The sequence below is a fragment of the Prosopis cineraria genome, unplaced genomic scaffold, assembly GCF_029017545.1.
Source record: "Prosopis cineraria cultivar Desert tree isolate PC_DT_omini unplaced genomic scaffold, ASM2901754v1 PC6, whole genome shotgun sequence".
Classification (NCBI taxonomy): Eukaryota; Viridiplantae; Streptophyta; class Magnoliopsida; order Fabales; family Fabaceae; genus Prosopis; species Prosopis cineraria.
Window position 1 is genome coordinate 7,895,204 of NW_026555337.1, and position 25,535 is coordinate 7,920,738.

General features: G+C 30.6%; 1 protein-coding gene and 1 long non-coding RNA gene across 4 annotated transcripts; one reads left to right on the forward strand and one right to left on the reverse strand.

Annotated features, from left to right (window-relative positions):
• Positions 1–5,815: 5,815 nt before the first annotated feature.
• LOC129313289 (probable disease resistance protein At5g63020) lies at positions 5,816–7,523 on the reverse strand. Its single transcript, XM_054956249.1, has 4 exons — positions 7,065–7,523; positions 6,864–6,979; positions 6,668–6,762; positions 5,816–6,525 (listed from the first exon to the last, which is right to left on the reverse strand). The coding sequence occupies exons 1-4, from the start codon at positions 7,521–7,523 to the stop codon at positions 5,816–5,818; spliced, it is 1,380 nt and encodes a 459-aa protein (XP_054812224.1).
• A 3,763-nt stretch (positions 7,524–11,286) lies between these two features.
• On the forward strand, positions 11,287–16,795 carry LOC129312884 (uncharacterized). 3 transcript variants are annotated; one of them, XR_008593753.1, is made up of 6 exons: positions 11,287–11,381; positions 12,461–12,549; positions 13,197–13,311; positions 15,039–15,255; positions 15,364–15,444; positions 16,533–16,795. It is a non-coding gene; the product is annotated as an uncharacterized LOC129312884 (long non-coding RNA). The 3 variants fall into 3 exon arrangements; XR_008593752.1 differs by having other exon boundaries at positions 15,039–15,444; XR_008593754.1 differs by lacking the exon at positions 13,197–13,311 and having other exon boundaries at positions 15,039–15,444.
• The last annotated feature ends 8,740 nt before the right edge of the window (positions 16,796–25,535 follow it).

A 25,535-nucleotide genomic window follows, 5' to 3' on the forward strand; every position in this document is an offset into this window, starting at 1 on the left:
AAATAATTTTAATAAGTTTTTTTATTTTTAATCTGGTTTAAATTTTATTTAGAGTCTCTAATTTAATGTTAAAATTTTTATAATTATTATATATTAACTATTCAAATATATTATGTACACTCTAGATTAATAAATATAAAATTAAAATACATGATAATATTTTAAATGTCCAGATTCGATCACCGTTGTTTACATGTTTTTAAGGGGGGAAATATAATGAAAATTTATTTAATTATATTAATTTAAAAATAATTTTTTAATTGAAAAATTAAATTGATAGTGATGATTGCAAGTAGTTAATGTGAGTGATTTATGAGAGTAATTTTCACTAATATATGTAGTGTATTTTGAAAAAAATAAAATCAAATTAATTTTAATATTTTTATTTTTTGTTTAGGAAAGTAAAAAATAAAAATAATTTTAAAAATAATTAATACTAGAACGCTTGTCCAAATGAATTTTTAAACCAAATGTAGTGTATTTAAAAAAAACTTGAATTACTTCTATTTTTTGTCTTTAGAAATAAAAAATGAAAATAATTTTTTAAACAATTAATACTAAAACACTTGTCTGAATGAATTTTAAAACTTTTTGTTTTTAAAAACATTACAATCATAACTACCCCTTCTCCATAGGAAAGTGGGCAAACACGTGCAAATATATCTATACCGCACATCTAATATTTTTTTTTGTTTTAAATTATATGATATTTTAAATAAAATTTTATATATTAATAAATCTCATTAAATATACTTAATAATTTTATTTTTTTAAATATAAATATAAATTTTTAAAAATATACATCATTTAATATATTGAAAAGAGAAAAGACAAAAATTGATTATAAAATGAGAAAGGATAATATTATAATTAATGCATTTAATGAAACTTTAATTTATCTAAAGTGTTTTTATATTTTAGAACAAAAAAACTCTTTTAAAAATGTTTTATAATTTAGAATGGAAAGAGTAATATTTTTTTAGGTTATATGGAGTAGAACCCACAAACTCTTATTTTTTAAAAGAAGGAGAAGAAGAAGAAGTGTGGGATGCCATTGATGATTGAATCAAGTATGTCTTCTGTTTGAAAATGCAAGTTGTTTTTAATCAAATTTTACATTTCAATAAAATAATTATCTACTTTTAGACTAACTCTATTTTTTTATATTTATTCTTATAAAATACTCTATAATAAATATAAAGTCATTCATCAATTGGGACACTTTTGAAAAAAAAAGCCTTAAAAGACTAATTTTTTTTATATTTTTAAATATTTAACTTCTAAAAAAATGCCTCACATTTTTAAGCGGATGGAGTAGTTCTTAACTATTTAATAGTTTTATATGTTAGCAAATGAAATCGTTTTCTTTGGTTGTTTAATTTTAGTGCTTATTATCGTCACATAATGAGCAATCTATTTAATCTGGATGGTTTAGATTTATCAATTTTATTTTATATTTATTGAAGTACAAAATATAAAATTTTAATTAATCTACCTTATTATTAATCTGAACAATGTAAATTTAATTTAAATGGTTGAATATAATATTAAATTTTTAAATTTTTTTATAAATTGACATGAAATATACACGTGGATTAAATAAAATTTATGAGCTAAATTGTCAAGTGCTAATTTATTATTATTTATTTTATTATTTTATTATGTTGTCATCATTATTGTGGATTTTTGATAAGTAATTAAAATTTGGCATATTTAACTAATGTGTTTTATTTAATCTACACGTATATTCTATGTCGACAATCTAAGCTCCACATCAGCTTGTTTGAGGGCTATTTTTTCTTGCAAATGTAAAGGAGTGGCTTGATAATTGGAGTAAATGTTAAGGATTCAAATGATAGAAATTAAAAATGAGGGACCAAACGTAACGCTTATTTTATCCCTTTAATATTTTAATGAGTGAATCATTTTATGGCGTGTTTTTTTTTTTTTTAAAGAACATGCTTCCCCACTTGTAGAAAGTGAAAAGTTGTTTGGGTGTAAAATTTTATGCAAACCAACTTGTCCAAGGCACATTTTTTAAGTAGATAAAAGTAAAATTGGTGGAAATAAAATATTGATAAAACCCACTGCAAATAGAATATATAGTTATTAGAATCCTTTTATGTGACTCAACAGTAATTTTACAAAAAAAAACAAAGACATATACATAAATATAATTAAATAGAAAAAAATTTATATACTTAATTTTATATATTTAAAGTATTTATTTGTCTTTAATTAATTAAATCAAAAAATGTGAATCTTTTGTTGGTTATTATTCTATAACAAACTTTTATTATTAATAAAAGTACTTCATTTGTAAAAAAAAATTAAGAAATTTTTTAGGGATAGGATGTTAAAAAATATAAAACATTTTTAGTATTTTAAAGTTTTTTTAAAAGTACTTCTAATAAATAAATTACTTGTTTAAAGTAAATCTGAAATGATGATATTAGTTTGAAGATAATTAATTATTTTATTAAGAGTTGAGATTTTATTAAAAATGCTTTATTTTTTTTAACGGAGGAAGTATATTAAGTAAATAAGTACGCCCTCTGTTATATATATATAAGCTATATCACACAGTTTACGAAAATTAATTAATTATAATAATTATATTTAAAAATAAAAAATTAAACTAAAATACCTTGTATTACTCAATATAAGTATACATTAATTGTTTATTGTTAATGTAAATTATGATAAACAATTTAAAAAATTTATAATAAATATTTATTGAAATATGTAATTTTACTTATAAAAAATACATAAAAAATGATAATTTTTCTGACAAATATAAAATAGAAGGAGTACATAACTCTCGTCCTTTATAAGATATGCTTAATATTTTTAACTGTTTATATTAATCTCACTTTAATGCTGTAATTTTTAATTGGGACTGAAAATAGTCAAATATGAGTACATCCGAATTCGAACCACACTCAAATCGACACCAATACCAGTTCGATTTCCACATTCATTGGAGCATGATCAAGTCCACGACGGGTTTAATTCTTGGGCTCTGGAAGTCAATATTCCTGAAATCTTAGATCTTGTTTCTTGTTATTGAAGTACTCCCTTCTGTTTTTTTAAAGACATGCATTTTCAACTATTTTATAAGTATTAAAAATAATTAATTTATTAAATTTTGTGACAAAAGAATTTTAACTTTACTCATATTAAAATAAAAATTAAAATAGAATTATATAATATATCATGAGTCACAAAATTAAATTCACAATTTATTATAGGAGTAAATTTAAAAAATAATAATAAATGCCCTATCATGCAAGAGTGGACCTAGCATAGTTTAAGTGGGCCATTCCCCTAACTTGTCCAATTTTGATGTAATTAAAGGGCTGAATTGTCATCGTCAATGAGATTTTGGTCCCCCTCCCACTTGAAAAAAGTACTCCATACCCCACCCACGTACACGTACACGTACATGCATAAATAAATATATAGACATATAATATATTATTTTGTTAATACATTGAGTAGAAAATTTTCTATTCATAATATAGGATATTTTTTAAAAACTTTATTTAATCAAAAATATTAGACATTATGTAGTCTTAATAATTTTTTTCCAACAACTCTTACTCCATTTATTATTTCTTTTGAAAATTGGTCCAGAATTTCAATAGTCATTATTAAAATACTTATAATACAAGACATTTAAAAAGGGTAAACTTAGAAAGATGTATATAAAATACGAAGGTTTTAACTAAATTTTTTAAACCACCATGTAGCTATCAATGTATATATTATGGAGAGGGTATAAAATAAGTTTATTAAAAAAACTTGAATAACTTTATTTCTTATTTTTTAAATTGCATATACTCCCTATTTTAAAAAATATAATATAATGTGTTTTTTGAATGATTAGATGTTAAGAACGTGTAAGATATTTTTAATATTTCAAAATGTAGAGTGAAGTACTTTATTAAATAAATTTAAATATAAAAAATTAATATTAGTTAAAAGATAAATAATTATTTTATTGATGTAAGATTTTGTTAAAAATACTATATATTTTTTAATGAAGGGATTAGTATTTATCAATCTTAAGTATATCAAAAGTTAAAGATTTTTCTTAATTTTTATTTAAAATTTAAATTATCAATTAATAGCGAAATATGAAAGTATAATATAAATGTAAGCTTTTATATATTTTTATATTTTTTTTAAAATTAATATATTAAATATGTACTTTTAATTAATTATTTTTATAATCATAGATAATTATTATCTTATGATATTTTAAATGGTAAGATTATTTTTAAAAAAATATAAACTGGCAAATATTATTTCTATTAATTTGGCACCCTCTATATGAATGTTGGTTCCTCCGCTACCATATACCTAGTGTTGTCAATTAGGGTCAACCCTTCAAGGATTAGGGCCTAAATGAGTTGGCCCTTTTAACCTTGATTATGTCTTAAAGTTTTATTTTTAGCAGCTTGGCCTTAATCCTCAAGGTCTCGACCTTAATTATTTTTTAATCTTTCAATTTAAAAATTTAAAAAAATATATTTAAAATCCTAACAAAGTTATTACACATCACATTAAGTCTAAGAAAATAAAATAAAATAAATTCATACAATAAAATTTTTAATTCTAATAAAAAATAACATCCCAAAATCAACTCCAACATCAGTTTCACGTTGGTAACATCATCAGCTAAATTTTGATGATTTTTATCATCATCAACATTAATATGATTTGATCCTTCTCCTTGTGGATCCTCATCTATGGCAAATATGTTAAATTTTTCATATCTTTCTTCTTCAACCTCATTATTTGTAATAAATAATAAACCAAAATTATAATTTTAAGGTATTTAAAGAATGCAAAAATATTCAAAGTAAGCAAATAATAATGTGCGTGTCTACTGTTTGGATTAGAGAATGAGTGCTAAGCTTGAGTGATGTGGTGTCTTCTTTTTATTTATTTTTTTATGTTACTTTTTTCAAAAAAAATATATTAGAACTTAAAAGAGCTGACCCTTTTATTTTCAAGTTTAAAAGGATTAGCCCTTTTAAACTCAATTTACTTTTTTGAAGACCAACATAGCGGTTCGACTCTTAATTTTTTCGAACTTAAAAAGGCTGGGTTTACAAGCTCGATTCTAATTGACGGTTTTATATATGCTTTATATTAAGCGTTATATTAAGGATTAAAAAATTATTCTAGGAAGTTTCCTAAATAAGAATCTCCAGAGTCACTTTCTACTATCATCAGCAAAAGTAAATGAATGCATTCATGTATTTGGTGCAGGTATTTTCCTTTTCACAAATCAAAATTGGTAAATTTTAAATTGTAAATTAGTCAAGGAATCCAAAGCATATGGAGCCGTACATAGTTATCAATATCAATATATCAATATTATTATCAACACCAATCAGCGAAAAGCAGCACAATATGCAATCAGACGTAGCCTTGGATCTAGCTGTTGGATAAAGAACAAACAGAAAGGGGAAAAGGCAAAACAAAGAAGGGTTATGCCCCTTGATTAATAGCACATTGGATCAAACCTGAACGGTTTATTTACATGAACAAAGGAAAATACTCAATATTTGGTAAAATCATTGGGTCCAGATTCCAGACTACGAAAGGCAAATACAAGTTGTACAGAGAAAACATAAAATATATAAAAATTCATCAGTTTTTTGTACCTGACTAGTTATGCTTCGAGAATATAAATGTCCATCCATTTATGGAATTCTGTGTTTGGATGGCGGGCTGGAATTGGGAAGCAATTCTAGGTTGTGACAACCTCGGATTTCCAAATAAGTGAGGCAATGACAAATAATCAATCCTTTGTAAACGCAATGAAGTCTTGGTAGGTTGAATAACTTGATAGATCGCAATGGGGGAGTGCGAGAGTGTACACCAAATGATTGGTCGGATGAGGAATTGAAAATATTTCCTTTATCGAGAAACAATCTTCAACAGTCATCTCTTCCAAGTTTTGGAGCTGTGATGACAACTCTGGTGTCAGCAGTTTCTTCATGGTGTGGTATCTCTTCACAACGAGAGCTTTGAGATGGAAAAATGGAGTACTAGGAGGCATCAAGGTTGGTGATATTGTCACTGACTCTGCACTGTCCCTAACATGGAGATGCAAGTCTTTCAAATCACAGAGGAATAGAGAGCCAGTGAGTTGAAGAGAGCGGCAAAAGCAGCAACCATTTGACATGCAAAACAAGAAATTTAGGTTATTACACTCGCTAATGTGACACGATTCTATTTTACATGTTTCAATATCACCATGAAAATATAAAAATTCACATAAGCAACTGGTCCACCCATAGCGAGTTATCCTCAGCTTTTTCATGTCTTTCAACAGCATGATTTCCGGACACTCTTGTTCTGAACCAACAAACTCTATCACTTTTTCACCAATTCCCTCGAATGGTTCATATTCGTCAAAAATCGGCTGCGTCTCGATGCCCAGGCCAAAATAATAGCTGAAGAGGTGGTGACCTCTTCTCCAAAGGCTTGCCATGAAGTTATTGAACTCTAAAACGTCATAAAAATGTGCTGAAATACTCTCTAGTTTTTCCAAATATAGTAGATCTTGGGCTTTGACATCCATTAATCCAGGTGTGCAGTTAAGATGGAAGGATTGAAGCTTGGTCAATTTGGCAAAATCAAAACTCACTTGTGTCCATTGCGGATTGAGTCTTGTAGTTCTTCGTACATCGAACCATATAAGATTTAGCAGCATTCCTAAACCTTGAGGAACTCCAATAATTCCTGTGCGGAAAAGGCTCAATCACATCAGCTTTTGCAGCTTTGATAATGAAGGTAAATATTTCAGTGATTCACATCTATGAAGCCACAAAGCAACAAGATACTCCAGCTCTGAAACAGATTTTGGCAAACATTCAATAGCAGTATCAGATAAATTAAGCACTTTAAGAGCTTTCATGCTCAAGAAAAAATCATCTGGGATCCATCTGAGGTGGTAATTCTGATGCAACAGAAAGATTGAAAGATTAGGACACAGGAGAAATGCCTTCTGGAATGATTACTATATCCTGGTTCATCAAATAGACCTTTTGTAGATCTTCTTCCCATTGATCCTTGTTTGGTATTTCCATCAACCGTTCATCAATATTCACCATCACTATGAAAGTCCTTTTTAGAATACCAACTGCCATATCCCAAATTATCTCATGTAATCTAACATCCTTCCCTTTTTTACCCATGAGTATGAGACTGATGTTTTTTAACTTGTTTAGGATGCTGAGAAATTCATAATGATTTGCCTCCAACCTCTGTGTTCCATCTATCAATCCCTCAAAGGCAAGATTCGTGAACTCATATTGTAAACTCAAGGCACAATGCAAGAAACATTCTTGCAACTTTCTACTATCCAAGTTATCATAGCTTGATCTTAGAATAGGAACCACCCATTTGCTCATATCATATTGTCCGCTCAGAGAACTTCTTAAGCTTTCTAGCAAATGATTCCATTCCACAATGTCTTCTTTTCCTTCCATTCTTCTTGCCATTGTAACAGCCGCAAGAGGCAAACCAAAACATTCTTTCACCACAAGCCTAGCTGTTTACTTCATCTCATCAGACAACCTTCCGTTTTCTTTGATAGTCTTTTCAAACAAATCCCAAGCTCCTTCTGCATCGAAAGTCTCCATCCGTAAAATATTCTCTCGGCAATTCATACTGTAGCACATATCCAATGAACGAGTTGTCAAAATCAATTTGTTTCCATTTCTCCCTACGGTGAACCCCGCCTTATCCAAACAAAGATACTCCCAGACATCATCTAAAATAAGTAAACATTTGTTTATGTGTTGAAATGCATGTAACAATCTTCCTGCTATTTTATTTCCCTCGCACTCATATGATATACCTAAATTGATTGATTTAGCAATGGTCTTCTGTAGTTGGTTCACACTATAATGTCGGGACACAGTGAACCAAATAATATAATCAAAACCAATATCATCTCTTTCAAAAAGTTGATTATGTATGTGATTGAGCAGAGCTGTTTTCCCCACTCCAATTCCCCATACTCTAATTGCAGACACCACATTTTTCGTCAGCCACTCCCATATCTTTTTAGCATAATTCTGGAATTGCTTGCCGATTAAATCTTTCGTTGCCCATGGATATCCTTTAATATCTCCTGGAACCAAAAAAGGGGACGGCCAGGAATTAATATTGGAGCAAGGAAAGATATGTCTCACATATGTGATAAAAATTAGGGTTAAATATTGTTCCCCCCTTAAAGTTCTTTTCTCTTTAGAAACACTGAATACCCTATATTGAATGATAGAATAATATTCCATCTAAACAATTTTTTTCAGAGCAAAATTACTTTTCCACCAAAGACATGTCATATTCTCCATCGTCATGGAAACAGTAAGGCATTCAGACTTATTTTACCATTGTTTCACATATTAGATGAGGCTAAGTATCTGTCACTACTATTGCACTTTCAATCTTAGTTTCTGCCACTATTATTACACTTCCAGTCCCTTTAGCCCACATCAAATGGTTGAAATGGGTCATAATGCCTTTCTATCTACCATCATTTTACATATTAGATCAGGTTTAGTTTTTGCATTGCTATTGCACTTCCAACTCTTTTAGCCTACATCAAATAATCAAAATGAGTCATAATGCCTTACTATCATGGTTGTGGGCCTCACAACTATTCTATATCAACAAGTAGTGAAGAATTTTTATGGTAGGGTGATTTTGCTTTTAAAAAAATTGTTTAGTGGGGTATTGCCCCTATTTTTTAATATTGAGTGTCTAGTACTCCTCAGAAGAAGTTTAGAGAGAAAATGGCTCTAAAAATTATAATCATAAATAAATAAACTTTTTTGTGCTATTTAATTTTTGTAAGAAATCGTTGTTTTATTCAAGTTTATTATACATATGAAGAAAATTAGATAGGAAGGGAGAGTTTTAGTTTGGGGCTATTTATACCTTTTTCCAAACCACATGGAGAGTTACTGGAGCTGCCAAACTTTTGTTTAACATCTTCAGTCTGTTTTATCCTAAATTTAGAAAAATGGCCATAGTCTTCTTGTGCATGGTTTTGCTGGGCAACTCTTTTGCCTAACTCCATTCTTTGGTAATTTAAGTCATTCTTGAACAATGCCGGAGCCAAACTCAACCTTTTTTCATCGCTATCAAGCTGCATTGTTATATATCTATCTATATTAATTTATTTAATGAATATAAAAAATAGATATATATAGTTGAATAATAAGTGAGCATACCTTTAAAGAAGAAGAATTTACGCTTGCATTTTTAGCTGATTGTTGCATAAAGTTGATAACAAATATACCACAATCAGACCTGCCATCAAAAGAATCATTATAATGAAGGCCAAGATTATATTGCTACCTCGTATATTACACCTGAAGACCGAAGAGTTTGAGATAGTAAAACAAACTCATTGAGATGCTTTGGAGTTTTCTTTGCCATTGCCACATGAAACTCCTCAAATGGGAGAGTACCCATTTGGAGTTCATCTGAGAATAAAAAATCGAACACAGACAGCTGCCGATGCAGGATTTGCCAAAAACAAAAAACAAATATATAAGTTTTAACAATTAGTCCGTTTTTCTTTTAAAGATATATATATGTTTTAACAATTATCGTCTAACTCTCACCAGCCGATATGTTGTGTCTTTGCGTTCTTCTATGGAAAACGGAGGTAAGGAATCCCAAATTTCAACCCTTTGACTCCTCAAATGCATCACGTATATCTAGAAATGTCCTGTGGAGTTTTTGTTGATATGGACAGGAATAAACATCTGTGACAATGATAGCAACACAAGTTAAATGAAAAACAATTATATATATGTTAACAGTAGAAGTTGAAAAGTGTCCAAGCATAATGAACAAATGCTTACCTTCTCACAATTCACCAATTTGGACATATAATTTTCTTTTATTTCTTTCCCTTTAACAAAATTCAGGAAGGATTGTGTATCTCCAAATGCTGCAGAAGACTAAGTTTTTTTTTTTTTTGGAAACACCAATAAGTAAAACTTATATTTATATGTAGAAAACAAAACAGTTTAAAATGATAAAAGAATGATTTAAAAGTTATCGAGAACATTAGTGGCAAATACCAATTTAACTGCGTACTTTTTTCCTTGCGCTCATTCTCAGTAAGGTACTCACAGAAAATATTTATCACCTAACATAGTAAAATTTAGTAATAACACAGTGAAGAATTTTACGTGTTAACACAACAAAACTATAAAGAAATACAAATTCATATTGATAAGCATCACAAGAGTTTGGGAGAATGAAGAAGGTTTGGGGAAGAGAGAGATATATATATATATAACTGAATCAGGAAGGCAATACTGCTTCTGGTTTGAAAGATGGTCCACCATAAATGGATCACTACCAATAAATTTGTGCGAAACTATGCACTGATAGTAATTTCTCCATGAAAAAATTAGTTGTGAACTTTGGGTCTTTGACATGATATGAGAGATTGATTTTTCTTTAGTTGAAAAATTGGTTTAAAACTTTAAGTATTCTGTCTTTTCTTGAATGGAAGTGTCATAGTTTTATTCAAAAAAAAAAAGAGATATTATTTATAAAAAATATGTCATAAGATTGGTGTATTTATAAAAAAAAATTAGAAGCAATTCGTATTCCCCACCTTTAAGCAAATTCTCTTCTTCTCTCTTTGGCCTCTCCGCTTTTCCTCCTCTGTTTTTCTCTATCGACAATCCACCACCTTTCTCTTCCTTTTTTTTTTCTCAATAAAATTAAAGTTGATAATTAAATCCCATTAAATTAAAATTAAATTTTATTTAACTTTTACCATGTAAGACTCGAAAAGAACAATTGTGGGTATTTGAAAATCATAAAAAAGGAAAGAACTTTTTTTTTTTTCAATGCATGAAGATATTATTTTGTTTTTTTTTATATTTTATTATAAAAGGAGAAAATTGGTCCACCAATGTCCAAAAAATATAAACCAAATTTTTAAAAATTTAAAAATATGATTGATTTATATGCTTCCATATATATAATTGATATACATCCGTATATAATTGATAAATTTTAGCAAAATTTGTAAAATTATTTATACAATTATATATCAATAATAAATATTAAACTAGTCACTTTTTTTTTAAAATATAAAAAATATTGGATTATTATTTTAATTTGGCGACTATATATGTAAAAGTCTATTATAAAAACCAATTTTTTCTTTTTTTAGTTCCTTAAATTTAATATGTTTTTTATTTATTTTTAATTTAACAGAGGGCGTTCACACTTCTCTTCCTTCTAGTCCGTGGGTCTGTCATCCTCTTCCATCGTGCCGTTCGACTGTTCCCTCGTCCGTGGTCTCACTTCAGTATCTGGTTTGCTCCCTCTCTCCCACACACTCTCTTCGTCTTCCCTCTCCATTACACTTTGATCCTGTTGTATGGTTGAATTAATTTTTTTATGGCTTATACTTATTTGTGCTGAATTATTTATGTATTTATTGGGATTGTGCCGAGTTTGCTTTGGAGGCTTCCCGAAGTAATGGTTATTCTGATCTGGGAAGAATGCTCCGAAAGCTGCAAAATGTAAATTTTCAATTTCTGATGTAATGCTTTCCTTGAATATAAGATGATTCGTGAAGGACACAGCATAATTAGTGATATAGTTATTCTTGAATATTGTTTATTTGGATCTTGCTTAATGAATTACAATATTGAATTTTGAAGATTGGTCAGCAATTTGTCCTTTCATAATGCACTTGGCACTTCCATGACAAATTGTTGGAACTTGTGGTGGGTCATCGTTACGCTTTGCTTAAGTTTTTTTTTTTTTTTGGGAAAGACAATGAAATGATATTTTAATTATGAACAATTGGCCTTCCTAAGTAAGAAGCTTCTTTTCAAAGGTTTCAATATATTTTATAAAATCAAAATTAATCTTCTTTTGCTCCACCTCTGTTCAGTTGTATTATTTGTGCTGTATTGTGCCGAACTATTCTCGGGAGTTTGCTGAATTTTTGTTGAAATGCTGTTAAGCTATTCGTTTTAGATTGTTTGTTTATTTGTGTTGGAAAGTTTGATGATTGAAGGATTGTAGGGATGAATATTTTGAATTTTGTTATCTTTTATTATTGTTACAATTATTTGTATGATGTATGAGATATTAAGTCTTGGACATGGATGATTGTTTTGAGGATTAATGCCTTCCTAATTAAATTATATTATTTTTAATTATGATTGGTTTGACTCCGGTTAGATCACTAACCTTTGAACTAGTATCTCGATTCAATGATTGATCCAGTTTTTAGTAACTTGATTTCTTTTATTTCCAACAATTTCCTTCACCTTCTCTGGATAAACTAGCGGTGGAACTCCTCGCACCATCTGAAAAAATCAATTCACCTCACTGTTTTCATTTTCACTCCTGCTCATACCTGTCTTTCATTTTTGTGCAGATCAATCCCACTCTCTCACTCTCTACCTTTTCACTTGCTTGATGGTTTCTCTTGCTCCCCACTTTTGTTCAATCACATAGAGGTTTCAGGTTTGGCTCTCTCGGCTCCCCTCTTGCACTTTTTATTATGTTAAGAGCTCATTTATGCTCTTGTGCATACGTTTGCATAAGGCATAAGATTTCCTATGGCTACATGGAAGCCTAGAAGGGACCTCAATGAGGTAGTTATCTTGTCTGGAAAGGAAATTGAACTAGGGCACAAGATTTTTAAGTAAAATTATTTAATTTAAGAGACTAATTTTCTGTCCATTGAATTTGTGGCAATTCAAATCTATGTGTTCTCAAACACTCAATCAACAAGGAAATGTCAACAAGGAGGTTCATTTAGTCTATATGTCTATCATTTGCTCAGAAGTTTTGTGAGCAGAGGGAACCTAATTGAAATCTTATCTTGTTTACTTTTTTTTAACCAAACTAGATCTTGAAATTTTTCACAAGCATGAGTACTTACTATAATTTGAACTAACAGATCCCAAGTCAGATTATAGTTGTTAGTTATCTTTCAATCACTATTTGATTTTCCTAAATTTCTTCCTTACAAGAATATTAATGTATGCCAAGCCTTTTTTGTTTTTGTTTTTTGTTTTGGGTGCAAATTACCATAGCTCCTATCATCATCAAAAGGTCTTCCAAAAAGGAGTTAGTGCATATTAAAAATTCAATTTCGTTATATTCAGGTTGCAGGAGCTGCTTTCATCTTTGAGGTGCAAAGTAGTTCTAGATCAGAAGCAAGGAAGGAAGAAATACGTAGACTGGAAATACAAGTTGTCTTTGAGGCTTCCTCCTTGTTTTGTATGTTATCTGATATGACTATAGTTTATAGAGGGATTTTCCTGCTGCACATTTGTCTTCTTGTAGTCCTTAGACATGGTATCGTTTGCATCCATTTTTACCGATTGTCAAAATTTATGGAGGTTTTAAATTGAAAATGGGATGCGTTATTGATCTCTTGGTTATCTTCCATAGGAAGAGTTTGTAAGCTGTTGTTCAGGACCACACTATTTTAATCTATGGAAAATGTGGCCAATGTATTTTACTGATCTACCAACTTTCTTATATATAGAGAATATACAAGATAAAGCAATAAATACTTACACCTAACAACTACTCTAGTTAACCCTAATATACAATAAATACAAAGAATAGAACAAAGAATAAATTGTAATTCTCAACACTCCCCCTCAAGCTGGTGTGTACAAATCATATGCACCAAGCTTGTTACAAATGTACTTTATTTGAGGTCCCTGAAGAACTTTGGTTAATATGTTTGCTAGTTGATCATTGGAGCTGACATACTTCGTAGCAAGACATCCTAATTGAATCTTTTTGTTCACAAAATGACAATCTATCTTAATGTGTTTAGTCCTCTCATAAACATTAGATTTGAGGCTATATTCATTGTAGCCTGATTGTCACAAATCAAGTCCATTCTAGTAATATTCTCGGATTTTAATTCTTGAAGAGGTTGTTTTAACCAGATAAATTCACATGGAGCTATGGCCATGGCACGATATTCAGCTTCAGCGCTAGACCTAATGAAAACATTTGTTTTTTTACTCTTCTAGGAAATTAGATTTCCACCAATAAACACACAATACCCTGAAGTAGAGTGTCGATCAATCGGGTATTCAGCCTAGTCCGTATCACTATACCCAATAATCTAAGTATCATCCTGGGAATCGTCCTGATCACTAACCATAGCCAATTATTTGAGAATTCCCCTTGTCTTCATATAAGGGTCCTTGACTTGAGGTTCCCTTGATGCATCTAAGAATTTGAATTGCAGCTTCCTAGTGGCTATCTGATGGAGACTTGATAGTATGAGATACTAAGTCCCACATTAAGTAGTATGGAATATTCAATGGGATATATAAGTAGGTTGGTTTTCCCACATCAATAGCTAGTTTTTGAGATAGGGTTCCCTATCCTACTTGGGTATCTATCAATTGGTATCTAATAAGATTGCTTTTGCTACCCAAACCTATAAAAGGAAAATTAAGAAGCATGAAAATGGAAAGATGCTTTTAGGCCCAACTATTAAGGAGCAAGAAAGTAAAAATTAAGGCTACTTTAGAGTTGCTTTTGACCTGGCTTAGGAGAGGGCATGTTTGGAGCCCGTAAGGGCTGTCTTTTGGGTTTATAGTGGTGCTCTAGGCCCGCAAGCAGATTATGTCATTTGTCTTTTTATTGTTGTGAAGAGGGGACTGGCCTCTCAAAAGCCAGTGAGCGTTCTGTACTGAGAGTGATTATGTTTGTCTTAGTTGCTGTGATTTTTCCGTTGTAACAAGGAGTCCTTCTTGTAACTTTGATTCAGTAACTTATCTGATTAATCTTAAAACCTCAGGATTTCCCTTATATTGTGTTCTGCTGTTGCATATTTGCTTTTTTTTGGCTCACTTAATCCACAGGGTCTCATCATTTGGTATTAGAGCTGTGAGATCTTAAGGGTTACATAGTCAGCATTCTGACCACCTAAAAGCATCTTTCCTTTTTCATGCTTCTTAGTTTTCCTTTTGTAGATTTGGGCAGCAAAAGCAACCCTATCAGTATCAAGCCTTGTTGTCGGAAGTTTCGGAGAGAGCTGCCTATGGAGGGTTTTGACTAGAGACTTGGCAGTATGGGATACTAAGTCCCATATTGAGTAGTATGAGATGCTCAATGGGATATATAAGTGGGATGATTCAATGATTTTCTTACTGCACAGTTGAAAATGTCTGTGAGGCTTATGATCTCATTGTTAGTACAATACCATGTTCTATCTGACTTCAAATTTTATGGAGCTCAGATGTTTGTATATGGCTTCAAGTAGCTTGATTAACTAACTTATCTTGTATATCATTTCAGGTGAAACTCTATCAGTGAATTTGTAGACAGCAAGAGGGTGGATCAAGAGTTGCAACAGTTGAGATACTCAACCACATTCAGGTTGGCTTGACTGTTCTCTCTTTTGCTTATGATACATCACCTTGCATTCTCAAAATTAAGTGGATTTCTTTTGCCTATTCATTGCATTACAATGTTGATATTGGCTAATATATCTATAAATCAGCAGCATGTGATATTTAGTAACCTTACTAAGTTATCGAGAAAATACCTGAGAATTAATTATGATAGCTGAATAATGTATATTAAATATTTATACACATCCTTCTACTAATTGGGTATGGGTGGCTCCAAAGAACAACAGATTCTGGCTCCAAAGAATGTCATTATGGCTGTGCTATAGTACTGGCAATGGTACCTTTTGCCTACATTTGATTGCATAGGAAACCATGAAGTCCATAACAGTGTTCCTAAAATCAAAGCTATTTACCCTAGTCCATCTCCCAGTATTGAAGAAGATTAAATTGTTTCTTGGCCAGTTTGACATTGATGATGATTCTGTGGCGTTAAAGCATTTCTTTTATGAATTTGATTTAATTTGTTTATAGGCTATGGCTTGTATTGTTAGTTTAGTTGCCTCTCTCAATTCTGTAACATTGTGTTCTAACTTTTAATTAAGTTTTTACCTTTAGGGAGTCAAACTTTCGCATTACTTGGAGTATGAACCTCATCTTCAATCTCGACTAAAAAATCAGTGATAATTTATTCAGTATGGTCCGCTCGAAGTGTCATGACCAAAGAGATGTTCACTTCTTTTATATCAAAATCATGAAGCTGCATTAGATGGAATTAATGATTTTTTTTTCCTAATCATATATGTAGCTTGCTTTGCGCAAAAAACTGAGAGATAGATAATGTTTATTATGCTTGTTCTTGCTTAATAGTATATCTGTCACTTTTTCTTTCTTTCTTTCTTTCTTTCTTTCTGTTTTTTTTTTTATATACTGGGCGTACATGTGTTACTTTTCTTACATTTTTTTCTTTCTTTTCTCTCTTCATATCTGATATCTTGAATACCAAACAACCTGTTAGCTATTTTGTTTTTAGTTTACAACCACTTTTTGTACTTAAATAGATTCTATCATTTGTTGTCTATAAAACTAGCTAACAGATGATTTCTTTTGTGTCAGCTTTTCTCGAAATATGGATGGATAGAAGAGTAGTGATCGTGGCCAGAAATGCACATCGAGGCTTTGAAAGTTTATATATATATATATATATATATATTGATGTCACTAGTTATAATGTATTTTAAGAGTCTAATCTTTTACTGGTACTTAAACATTGTGTTTAAGGCCGATATAAGGACATGATCTTATTGTATGTTGATATTGTCAACATTAATATTATTGGAACTTTGGGGATCAAATTTTTGTTTGTGCAATATATATATATATATATATATAAAACTTTCCCTATAGGCAATCACTTTAAATACTGTAAAACACCATTTCCCTATAGGCAACGCTTTTTACCCTTACTAACACCTTCAGATGTTTGCGAGATGAAGCAGGCCTGCTACCTCAAACAACACACACACACATATTGACTTCACATTTGACAAAAAACTAGTGACTGGGAATGAAAATCATGTTTGCCAAGTTCATGATACAAGAGCCGTGATTAGGGTCGACAATCTTCAAGCCAGGAAAGCCAAATTTCATGGTATCACAGCCGAGCCACAAAGCTCAGTTGGCGATGTGTCTTTATCGGGGACCAACGAGCTGTCATTATAGATAATCAAAGGACACAAGCTTGATCCTGACTATTATCTCCAGTAGTCACTTAGCTAATTTATTGTTACATCAATGGCTACTGATGTCATTGACTCAAAGTTTGCAATCAAAAACAATCATGTCATATCATGGTTTGTGAGTTCCATAACCCTAGAAAGAGATGGTACAAAGCAAAGAAGAAATGCACCCAATGCTCTGAATCTTGATGTTGAGTCCATGACCTTCATTCATTTTTCATATCTACTGTAGGCCGCAGTCATTTCTGCTATATATGGCCTTCATTCATTGTGACTTACCACAGTATTAACTAGTGTAATGTAATTTAATTTTTCAAGCTTGACATGGAGGAATTCATTCACTTAAGGTGGTGTTAGAAGTGTAAATAATTTTTGTGTTGCCGTTCGTCTTTTAGGTCCTTCTTTGTCATTTTGTTTCCTAGCTTAGCTTTCTCATCTATAAACATCCACGTATACTGTATCCTCACACACACACACACACAGATATATATATCTACTATCTAATTCTTGCAGGAAGCCTACAATGTTCCTTATGAGTTGGTACTGGAGCTACAGAATATTAAAATTGCTAAAAGCATGCTTAGCCATATTTTAGGCTGGAATATGAATTACAGCAAGGAAAATGAATTCATAGACAGTTTTGTGCTTGAGCTCGCCAGTTTCTTAGTAATTTTCTCTCGTTCTGCCTCCGCAAATTCAACAGAAGAATCCCAGTTTATAACTTGTTCCTTTTTTGAAGTCGATCACGCATAAATAGTAATGTCCAATACCCTTTTTTACATGTATCGGCATAAACATATGTTCCAACCATGAAAACACAAGTCAAATAAACAAAATTTTAAATGTAAATAGAAAATTTTGAAAATGCATTGTTACTTAAAATAAGTGTATATACCTTTTCATACCGTCCCAAGTCGGGCATGTAGTTCTTTTATATGATTGCAATCAACAAAATTTATGAAAGTTATCAACTGGACCTCCAAGTGCAAATTCCTAATATTGAAAAGGAATTATGGTAGATAAAAGCGATGTTGATATTTTAAAAAATGAACCAAGTAAAAATAATTAAAAGTAATTTAATAATTACCTAGATTAAGAGGGGAAAATAACAGTTTAACTGTGCACTTCTCTCCTTACGCTGTTTGCAGTTAAGGCAATCAGCAAACATGTCCATCGCCTGACGTGGAGGATTTAATGAAATCACAAATTAGATTGTTTACATATTAGCATGAAATGAATCATAGGTACAATGAAAACTTACTTCTGAATTTAGACATTCTTTGGGTCACAGTGAAATAAAACTGTTTGTATATACTAGCAGATGTGCAGATGTAACAATCATCTCATCACCACTAGTAAAGATATGTATATATATTATGTTAGTAAAATAACAGATAGCTACTTCAAAAAATTGAGTAACTTTTAAGGATCAAAAGTAGCATCAATTTTATTCTTACCTTCTATTCCTTGACTCATCAAACACATTCAATTAATTGGACGTCTGTGTCCTCAATATTCTCTATATTCGAGATAGAGAAAGGACCAATTTGTCTCCTTCCCTTCACTTCTGGGGTTGCCTGATCCAATTGTGCTTCTTTAAACTCATGGGTGTCTGAAATATATGAAATATTTGTGTTGGTTATAACAAAAGTACTAAAAAAAAAAAATTAGCTTGTCAGACCAAAAATCCTAAAACAAAGGGAATAATTCCCCAAGAAAAAATTGGACAAGAGATAAGTTCATAAATTATTATTTTTTAGTTTCAATCACAAAATTCATTAAAAGACTCCGAATCAGTAAAATAAATAGTTCAACCGTCAAAAAATTATTTTTTTCTAAAAAACCTAACCATATTTCTAAAGAATGATTAATTCTCTCTAAGGGAATGGAAGACTACTGAACAAATGGGATACAAATATGGATATAAATTACAATTCCGAATATATTTATAATAAAAATGTTACAATTAAAGTTAAGCCGGGAGGTAGTATAAATTAAAGCAAGTCATATATCATAGATATCTTAACTTTGATGATAACTAGTATGTGGTCCGTGGTTTAAAATGATAAGTAATTATTTAAATAAATAATAAAATATAAGTTAAATTATAAACTTACATTATTATTAAATAAAAAACTTTTAAATTAAAGTAATTGATGTTTTCAATAGTAATAATGCGTTAAATATAACAATGATTTAAAAATTCCCTTATAACTTCCCCACATAATGAATTCAAAAGCAAAATCAATTTTATAAAATATATTTAAATTAAAATTTTATTATTAAATTTAAAATTGTAAATAAGAAGTTGAAAAATTATGATAACGTATAGGATTGTGATAGAGAAGATTTAAGAAGAAAAGTAGCTACAAATAGTTTAGAGATAATTTTTTATTATTTTTAGGGATAAGAAGAATGTGGTGATGATATAGAGAAGATTGTTGAATTATAATTTTTTTATAATTGTTGAATTATGAAATTTGGAGAGAATATTATTTATCATGATTTTCTGTTTGTATATTGCTGGTTAAATTAACATTTAAGAAAAGGCTATATGATTAAATATAGATATAAAATTATGTTTAGTGAAAATGGTATCACACAAAAATAATTATATTGAAAACAAATAATTACTATTACTAATAAATGTAAAAAAAATGCATACTTAGGTAGAAAAATTATAAGTTTATAACACTTTCATGTTACATCACGTTCATAAATTAAACTACATATACTTGAAAAATTCTAAAAAAGTTTTAAATTTATGTCAAAATCCACAAGGTTAAGGCAATTATTCAAGTGGGGTTACCAAAACATGGGCATGTTAATTCATTACTTAGTATCCTTCCTAAAATTTTTAGAATTAATTTTGAAAAATAGATTTCCACTTTTCTGTTGTGATTTGTGAAAACAAAGCATTAGCTATGCTTGCTGCATCATCACATGCACACGCGTACATATTATAGAATAAATATGAGATTTTCTTCTTTATATACAGGCTACTTAATAATCAAACATAAGATAATCTCATAGTCAATAATACGTTATAATGCATATATGAGTTTCCAAAGTTTGATATCTATACAAATAGATATCAACATTGTTCTAGGTTGAAACCAATCTCCCCCCCCCCCCTTTTTTACCTTTATTCATATCTCCTTGGGCTATTGTTGGCAAACACATGGGGAGATAATACCTAGCAATCCAAAAGTAACTCTAAAACCTTCTCAGCATGCATATTCAACATCAACAAATCTAGTACAATTATTTTATACATTAAGGATTCGCAACAAAAAATAGTGGCTTTTAAGATAATTAAGATAACTAATAACAACATGCTTTTAAGATAGATTTTGAGTAAAAGACAAAGAAGCATGAGATAATTAAGAAATTATAAATTTATTAAAATGTATATATAGAAATCCAAACATGGAGGGAGAAAACCACAAGCACGTTTGATTCATTGTAATTTATAATGAGACAAGGTGATAAAAAATTAGGATAACAAAGATCATGAGAGAGGAAGTTAAGACCATGGAAGTTCAATTATGGGAATAGACAAATAAGGAAGATAATGAGAGTAATTTGGATAGTTTTTGTTTTAAAAGAAATAATGGGAGGTGATTTTTAACAGTTCCAAAAATAAGGGATTAGTCTTTTTTTTTAACTCAATATCAATTTTTGAAATTAACAATAGCATGGATAGCTTAGAATTGCATAATTTCAAAATTTGCAAATCCATTGGTAGAAATGCTGCATGCAATTATATATATATATATATATATATATATCATGGAAGAAGAAGTTAAGATCATGGAAGTTACAATAATGAGAATATAGATAAATAAGGAAGATAATGGAAGTGACTTGGGTAGTTCTTTTTTAAAGCAAATAATGGGAGGTGGCTTTTGATTCAAGAAGAGACCAAGTGGTAGTCAAAACAGTTACTGGGGAATCAAATGATTTAATTTTAAAAATGTTTTGGCTCTATGCTTCTAAAATCCCACCTTGACAATATTGCCAAGAACAAAGAGAAGATGAGCAACTTTCCCCTTGCAATGACTTGTGATTTCTATAGTTGCTTTATCTCTTTGAACTTCACAAAGTGGTTGATATTTTTTAACTTGATCCCCTTGCCAAAATGACATGATCAATTATTGAGATGAATTGCTTAAAAAAGTGGTAACCTCGAATGAAACATGGAGCCAAACTTTTTTGTTGACAAATATTTTAACTTATTGAAATACTTATTGAAAGTTACATTCCACCTCCAAACATATGTTGTAAGTATTAAAAAATGGAAAGAAGTAAATTGTTGAAAAAGCATAGAACCAAGGATAGAAGTTAGGATAGAATATTGCATATTTGTAAAAGAAAGAAAGAAAGAAAGAAAGAAAGAAAGAAAGAAAGAAAAAAGCAAGGAAATAAGGAAACCAACCAATCACTCACCTCTTGCACAAACCATTTGAGAAGTTCACATTCTGCAATACCTTTATCGATTTGTGCCAACAGCACGTCAACTATCTCACTCGCAGGAAGGTCTGCCTTGGCTTCAGTGGAGAGCAATGTGTCTTCGTTGTATGAAACAGTGAACTACAAAGTGCAAAGATTTAGTTGTGAGGTTTTTTTTTTGACAATTTTTCCAAAAAAAAAAGGAAGAGGAAGGAAGGAATATTTCACACCAATCATAACAATTAAAAAAAAAAAGGCAAGCAACATAAACACAATTTGAGATAGTGACTTCAAGGAAGAACAGCTTTGAATTAAATATAAGAAAATGGGGAGTAGTTTTTGATATGGGAGGTGGTTTTTGACATTAAATTAAATATAAGAAAATGAGGAGTAGTTTTTGACAGTTTAAGAAGATAATGGGAGGTGGTTTTTGATAGTTTTAAAAATAATTATTGTTAAATTCAAAATTTGAAATTAGGAATAAGTTAATGGGATGTTTGGATAATAGATAGATGTGGAGTGATGCAGTTTTTTTATAAAACTACATGGCATCATTAGATTTAAGCTTACAATATTTTTTAATTATAAATTTGAATTGTAAATAAGTTAATAGGATTTTTTAATTATAAATATGAATTATAAATAAGTTAATAAGAAGTTGGAAGATAATGGAAAGATGTGGAACTAAGGTAGTTTTATTTATATTTTAAATAATGAATAATAAACATTTAAATATCAATGACATGTGGCATCATTAGATTCAAGCTTGTGCTATTCGTTTAATTATAAATTTGAACTGTAAATAATTAACAAGAAGTTGGTAAATAATAGAGAAATGTGGGACTGAGATAGTTTTGTTTATATTTTAAATAATAAATAATAAAATCTAAAAAAAGGTCAATGACACATGGCATTACCAGACTTAGGCTCACGGTTCTACTTATAGATATATATATATATATATATATATTAATTTTTTTAAATTACAAAGACAGTTATTGAAACTTTTAGGTCTTCGCTAACTTTTTTAAATTTTTTGTTTTTAATTTAAAACTAATTATTATATAGTATTATTGTTATTTAAATTAATTAAAAATATATTAATTAATTATAACATGATTGATCAATGATCAGTAACTCATGAGCAAATGCATGGATTAATTTAATGATTAGTTAGTTTCTTACCTTTTACTGGAGCATCTTGAGAATGCGTATTGTACCATACATTTTCTGTATCTTGGCATACATTTTTAGGAACCTTGTCGCATATTTGACATCTTTATTTGTGGTTCTTGATAAATGGGCTTCAATTCTAGCTGATCGTCTTGCAAATCAGTATTTGCAGTATCAATATTCCATATTCTTGAGATCTACCATGATAACATGGCTCCAAAGAGGATTATATTTTTTTCTCATGGTAAATAAATTTTTATGTTAGTACTTTCTCATTAACCAAGTAAAGATTGAGTAAATGTCAAAAAGCAAAGTAAAATGGAGAAGTTATATGTCAGATCCTACATCGAAGGAATTTAGGAAGGGTCCTAGTTATATAAGTGAGTGGGCTGCATGCCTTAATGGGCTAACCTTTTAGGGAGAGAGTAATAGTCCCGTGATAAAATGATATCAGAACTAGACTCGAGTTTGCTCAGTCAGTGGGCCCCTCTGGTGGGCCACCCATGATGGGGGCATCGCGAATTAGCTGAGGGAGCTATTAGATCCAACATTAGAGGGACTTGGGAAGGGTCTTGGCTATATAAGCGGGTGCACTGCACACCTTAATGGGTTAACCTTTTGGAGAGAGAGTAATGGCCTTGTGATAAAGATTTATCAGGTCCCATATCGGAGACATTTAAGGAGGGTCTTGGTTATATAAGTAGGTGAGCTGCATACCTTAATAGGTTAACTTTTTGGAGAAAGAGTAATGGCCCCATGACAAAGTAATATCGGAGCCAGACTCATGTTTGCCCAGTCGGTGGGTGTAACAACCCTAGCTCATTAAGGGCCTCTCCCCCTAGACTTTCCCCATATTGGACACACCTCCCTCTAGGCCCCACATAGGACGGCCCCTCTTAAGAGAGTGTTAGGAGACAAGGCTTCCTCCCAGTAGTATGTTGGATTATTCTCTGCGATTAACACCGTAAGGAGAGCCTCCCCAGGTTCAATCCTCTAACCTCTCCTACTTAACAAGTTGACTCAATGGTATCAAGTTTAGCCTCAACTTTGTCAAGTATAAGAGGTTGGAGGATCGAACCAGGAAGGCTCTCCTTGCAATATTTATCACAAGAGAATAATCCAACATATTACTGTGGGAAAGCCTTATCTCCTGATGCTCTTTTAAGAAAGGTCGTCCCGTTGGGACTTAGGGGGAGGTGTGTCCAACACGGCAAACGTCTAAGGGAAAAGGCCCTTGGTGAGTTAGGGCTATTACATATTACACGAGACAATTCTGATTATTGGTGTTGCTCACTTTGCCCTCATTGGCCAAATCACCCTTCTCATGAACAAGAAAAGCAACTTATGCTGTTAACACTTGCAGCACAACAAAGAAGAGAACTTCTTAAGTTCTTCTATAGTGTGAAAATGGTCCTCTAATTGTCATGTCATTATTAGAAAACACAATTTTTGAGAGAGAATTTTTATTGCATTTTCTACCTTTTTAGGAGTTCAAAACATCACTTATTAACATTTTTTTAAATTTAAAACAACATTTATTAACATTTTCTATTAAACCCTTATTAGTATATGAGAACTGTGAAAATAATTTCATGACTAAAATTAAGGGCCATCTTAGATAATGAATTTAAGACTGGCTTCATGCCTCTATATGAGGTATAGATAATGGAATAGAAAACAAGTATAAGCTATCAAGAAAAAAAATTGTCACTAAAATAAATTTGCAAACTATACCATTATGGAGAATTCAATTAATACAAGATTAGTCCAAACTCCAACCTTCATATCAGATCAGTCAAAGACTACTCACCAATGTTAAATAAGCCAGGCACACATGGACTAGATTACCGTATAGATTTGCAGTGTCACTGAAATTGTACTTCCAAGTGCCACCTCCTACATATCCAAAAGTAAATAGATAGTTTTAGTGTTCATCTATAGTCTACAAGTAGAGAAGACTGCTAGAATCATGTCCTCAAACAAGTTAATGGTATTAAATTAACGTGTATCGGGTAAGAATTAATAACTTTCAGTCACACATTAAGCATTCAAATTGATCCTCACTAATCTTTAAACTCCTATCTAAAAGTTGATAAATAAATTAAATACAACAGATGTGCCTGAATTAAACAGAGCCGTGAATCTTATATTGATGCATGGACGACCTATATTACACTCCTTGGAGGTATCTGCCGCCAATGAAATCACTGAGATATGCATAGTTGATATAATACCCATTTAATTTTTGTTCCAGATGCTTTAACACAACTCAAGCCAAGTCATTTACAAAGACCATACATCATTGAGAATTTTCTAAATTGATGACAATATAAAGAGATTAATAAACAGAATGCCAATACACAAAAAATCTAACATTGCAAAACAACAAAGTACAAAGCATATGAGTCGCTAGTAATCAAATGAAGAGGGTATTAATACAATAGCCAATTACACATGATTCAAACAAAAACTTATAAAAAAACCTAAATTGGTAAATATTCCCAACTTCAAGCATGTCAATATTTAAATGATTACATAACCAAATTCAAAGCCAAATTAAAATGAAAAATTTTAAAAAAAGCAAGAACAGCCACGCAAGGAATAGATGGTACAGGGAACAAATTCAAATCCAGATTCAAAGCCAAATTAAACAAATCAATCTCAAAAGATTTTAAGAAAGACTTGGAGTTCAAGGCTTCTTCACTACTTGCATGAGAACAATCACGGAGGGTTGACAATGGCTGACAACATTCGA

What these genes read in the sequence shown, in the direction of transcription:
- LOC129313289 (XM_054956249.1), bottom strand. Translation starts at nt 7,523, where the DNA reads ATGGCAAGAAGAATGGAAGGAAAAGAAGACATTGTGGAATGGAATCAT. An exon ending in GGGAAGAAGATCTACAAAAG is followed by an intron (nt 6,980 to 7,064) that starts GTCTATTTGATG and finishes CTGTTGCATCAG; the next exon opens with AATTACCACCTCAGATGGAT. An exon ending in AAATCTGTTTCAGAGCTGGA is followed by an intron (nt 6,763 to 6,863) that starts GTATCTTGTTGC and finishes TTTTCCGCACAG; the next exon opens with GAATTATTGGAGTTCCTCAA.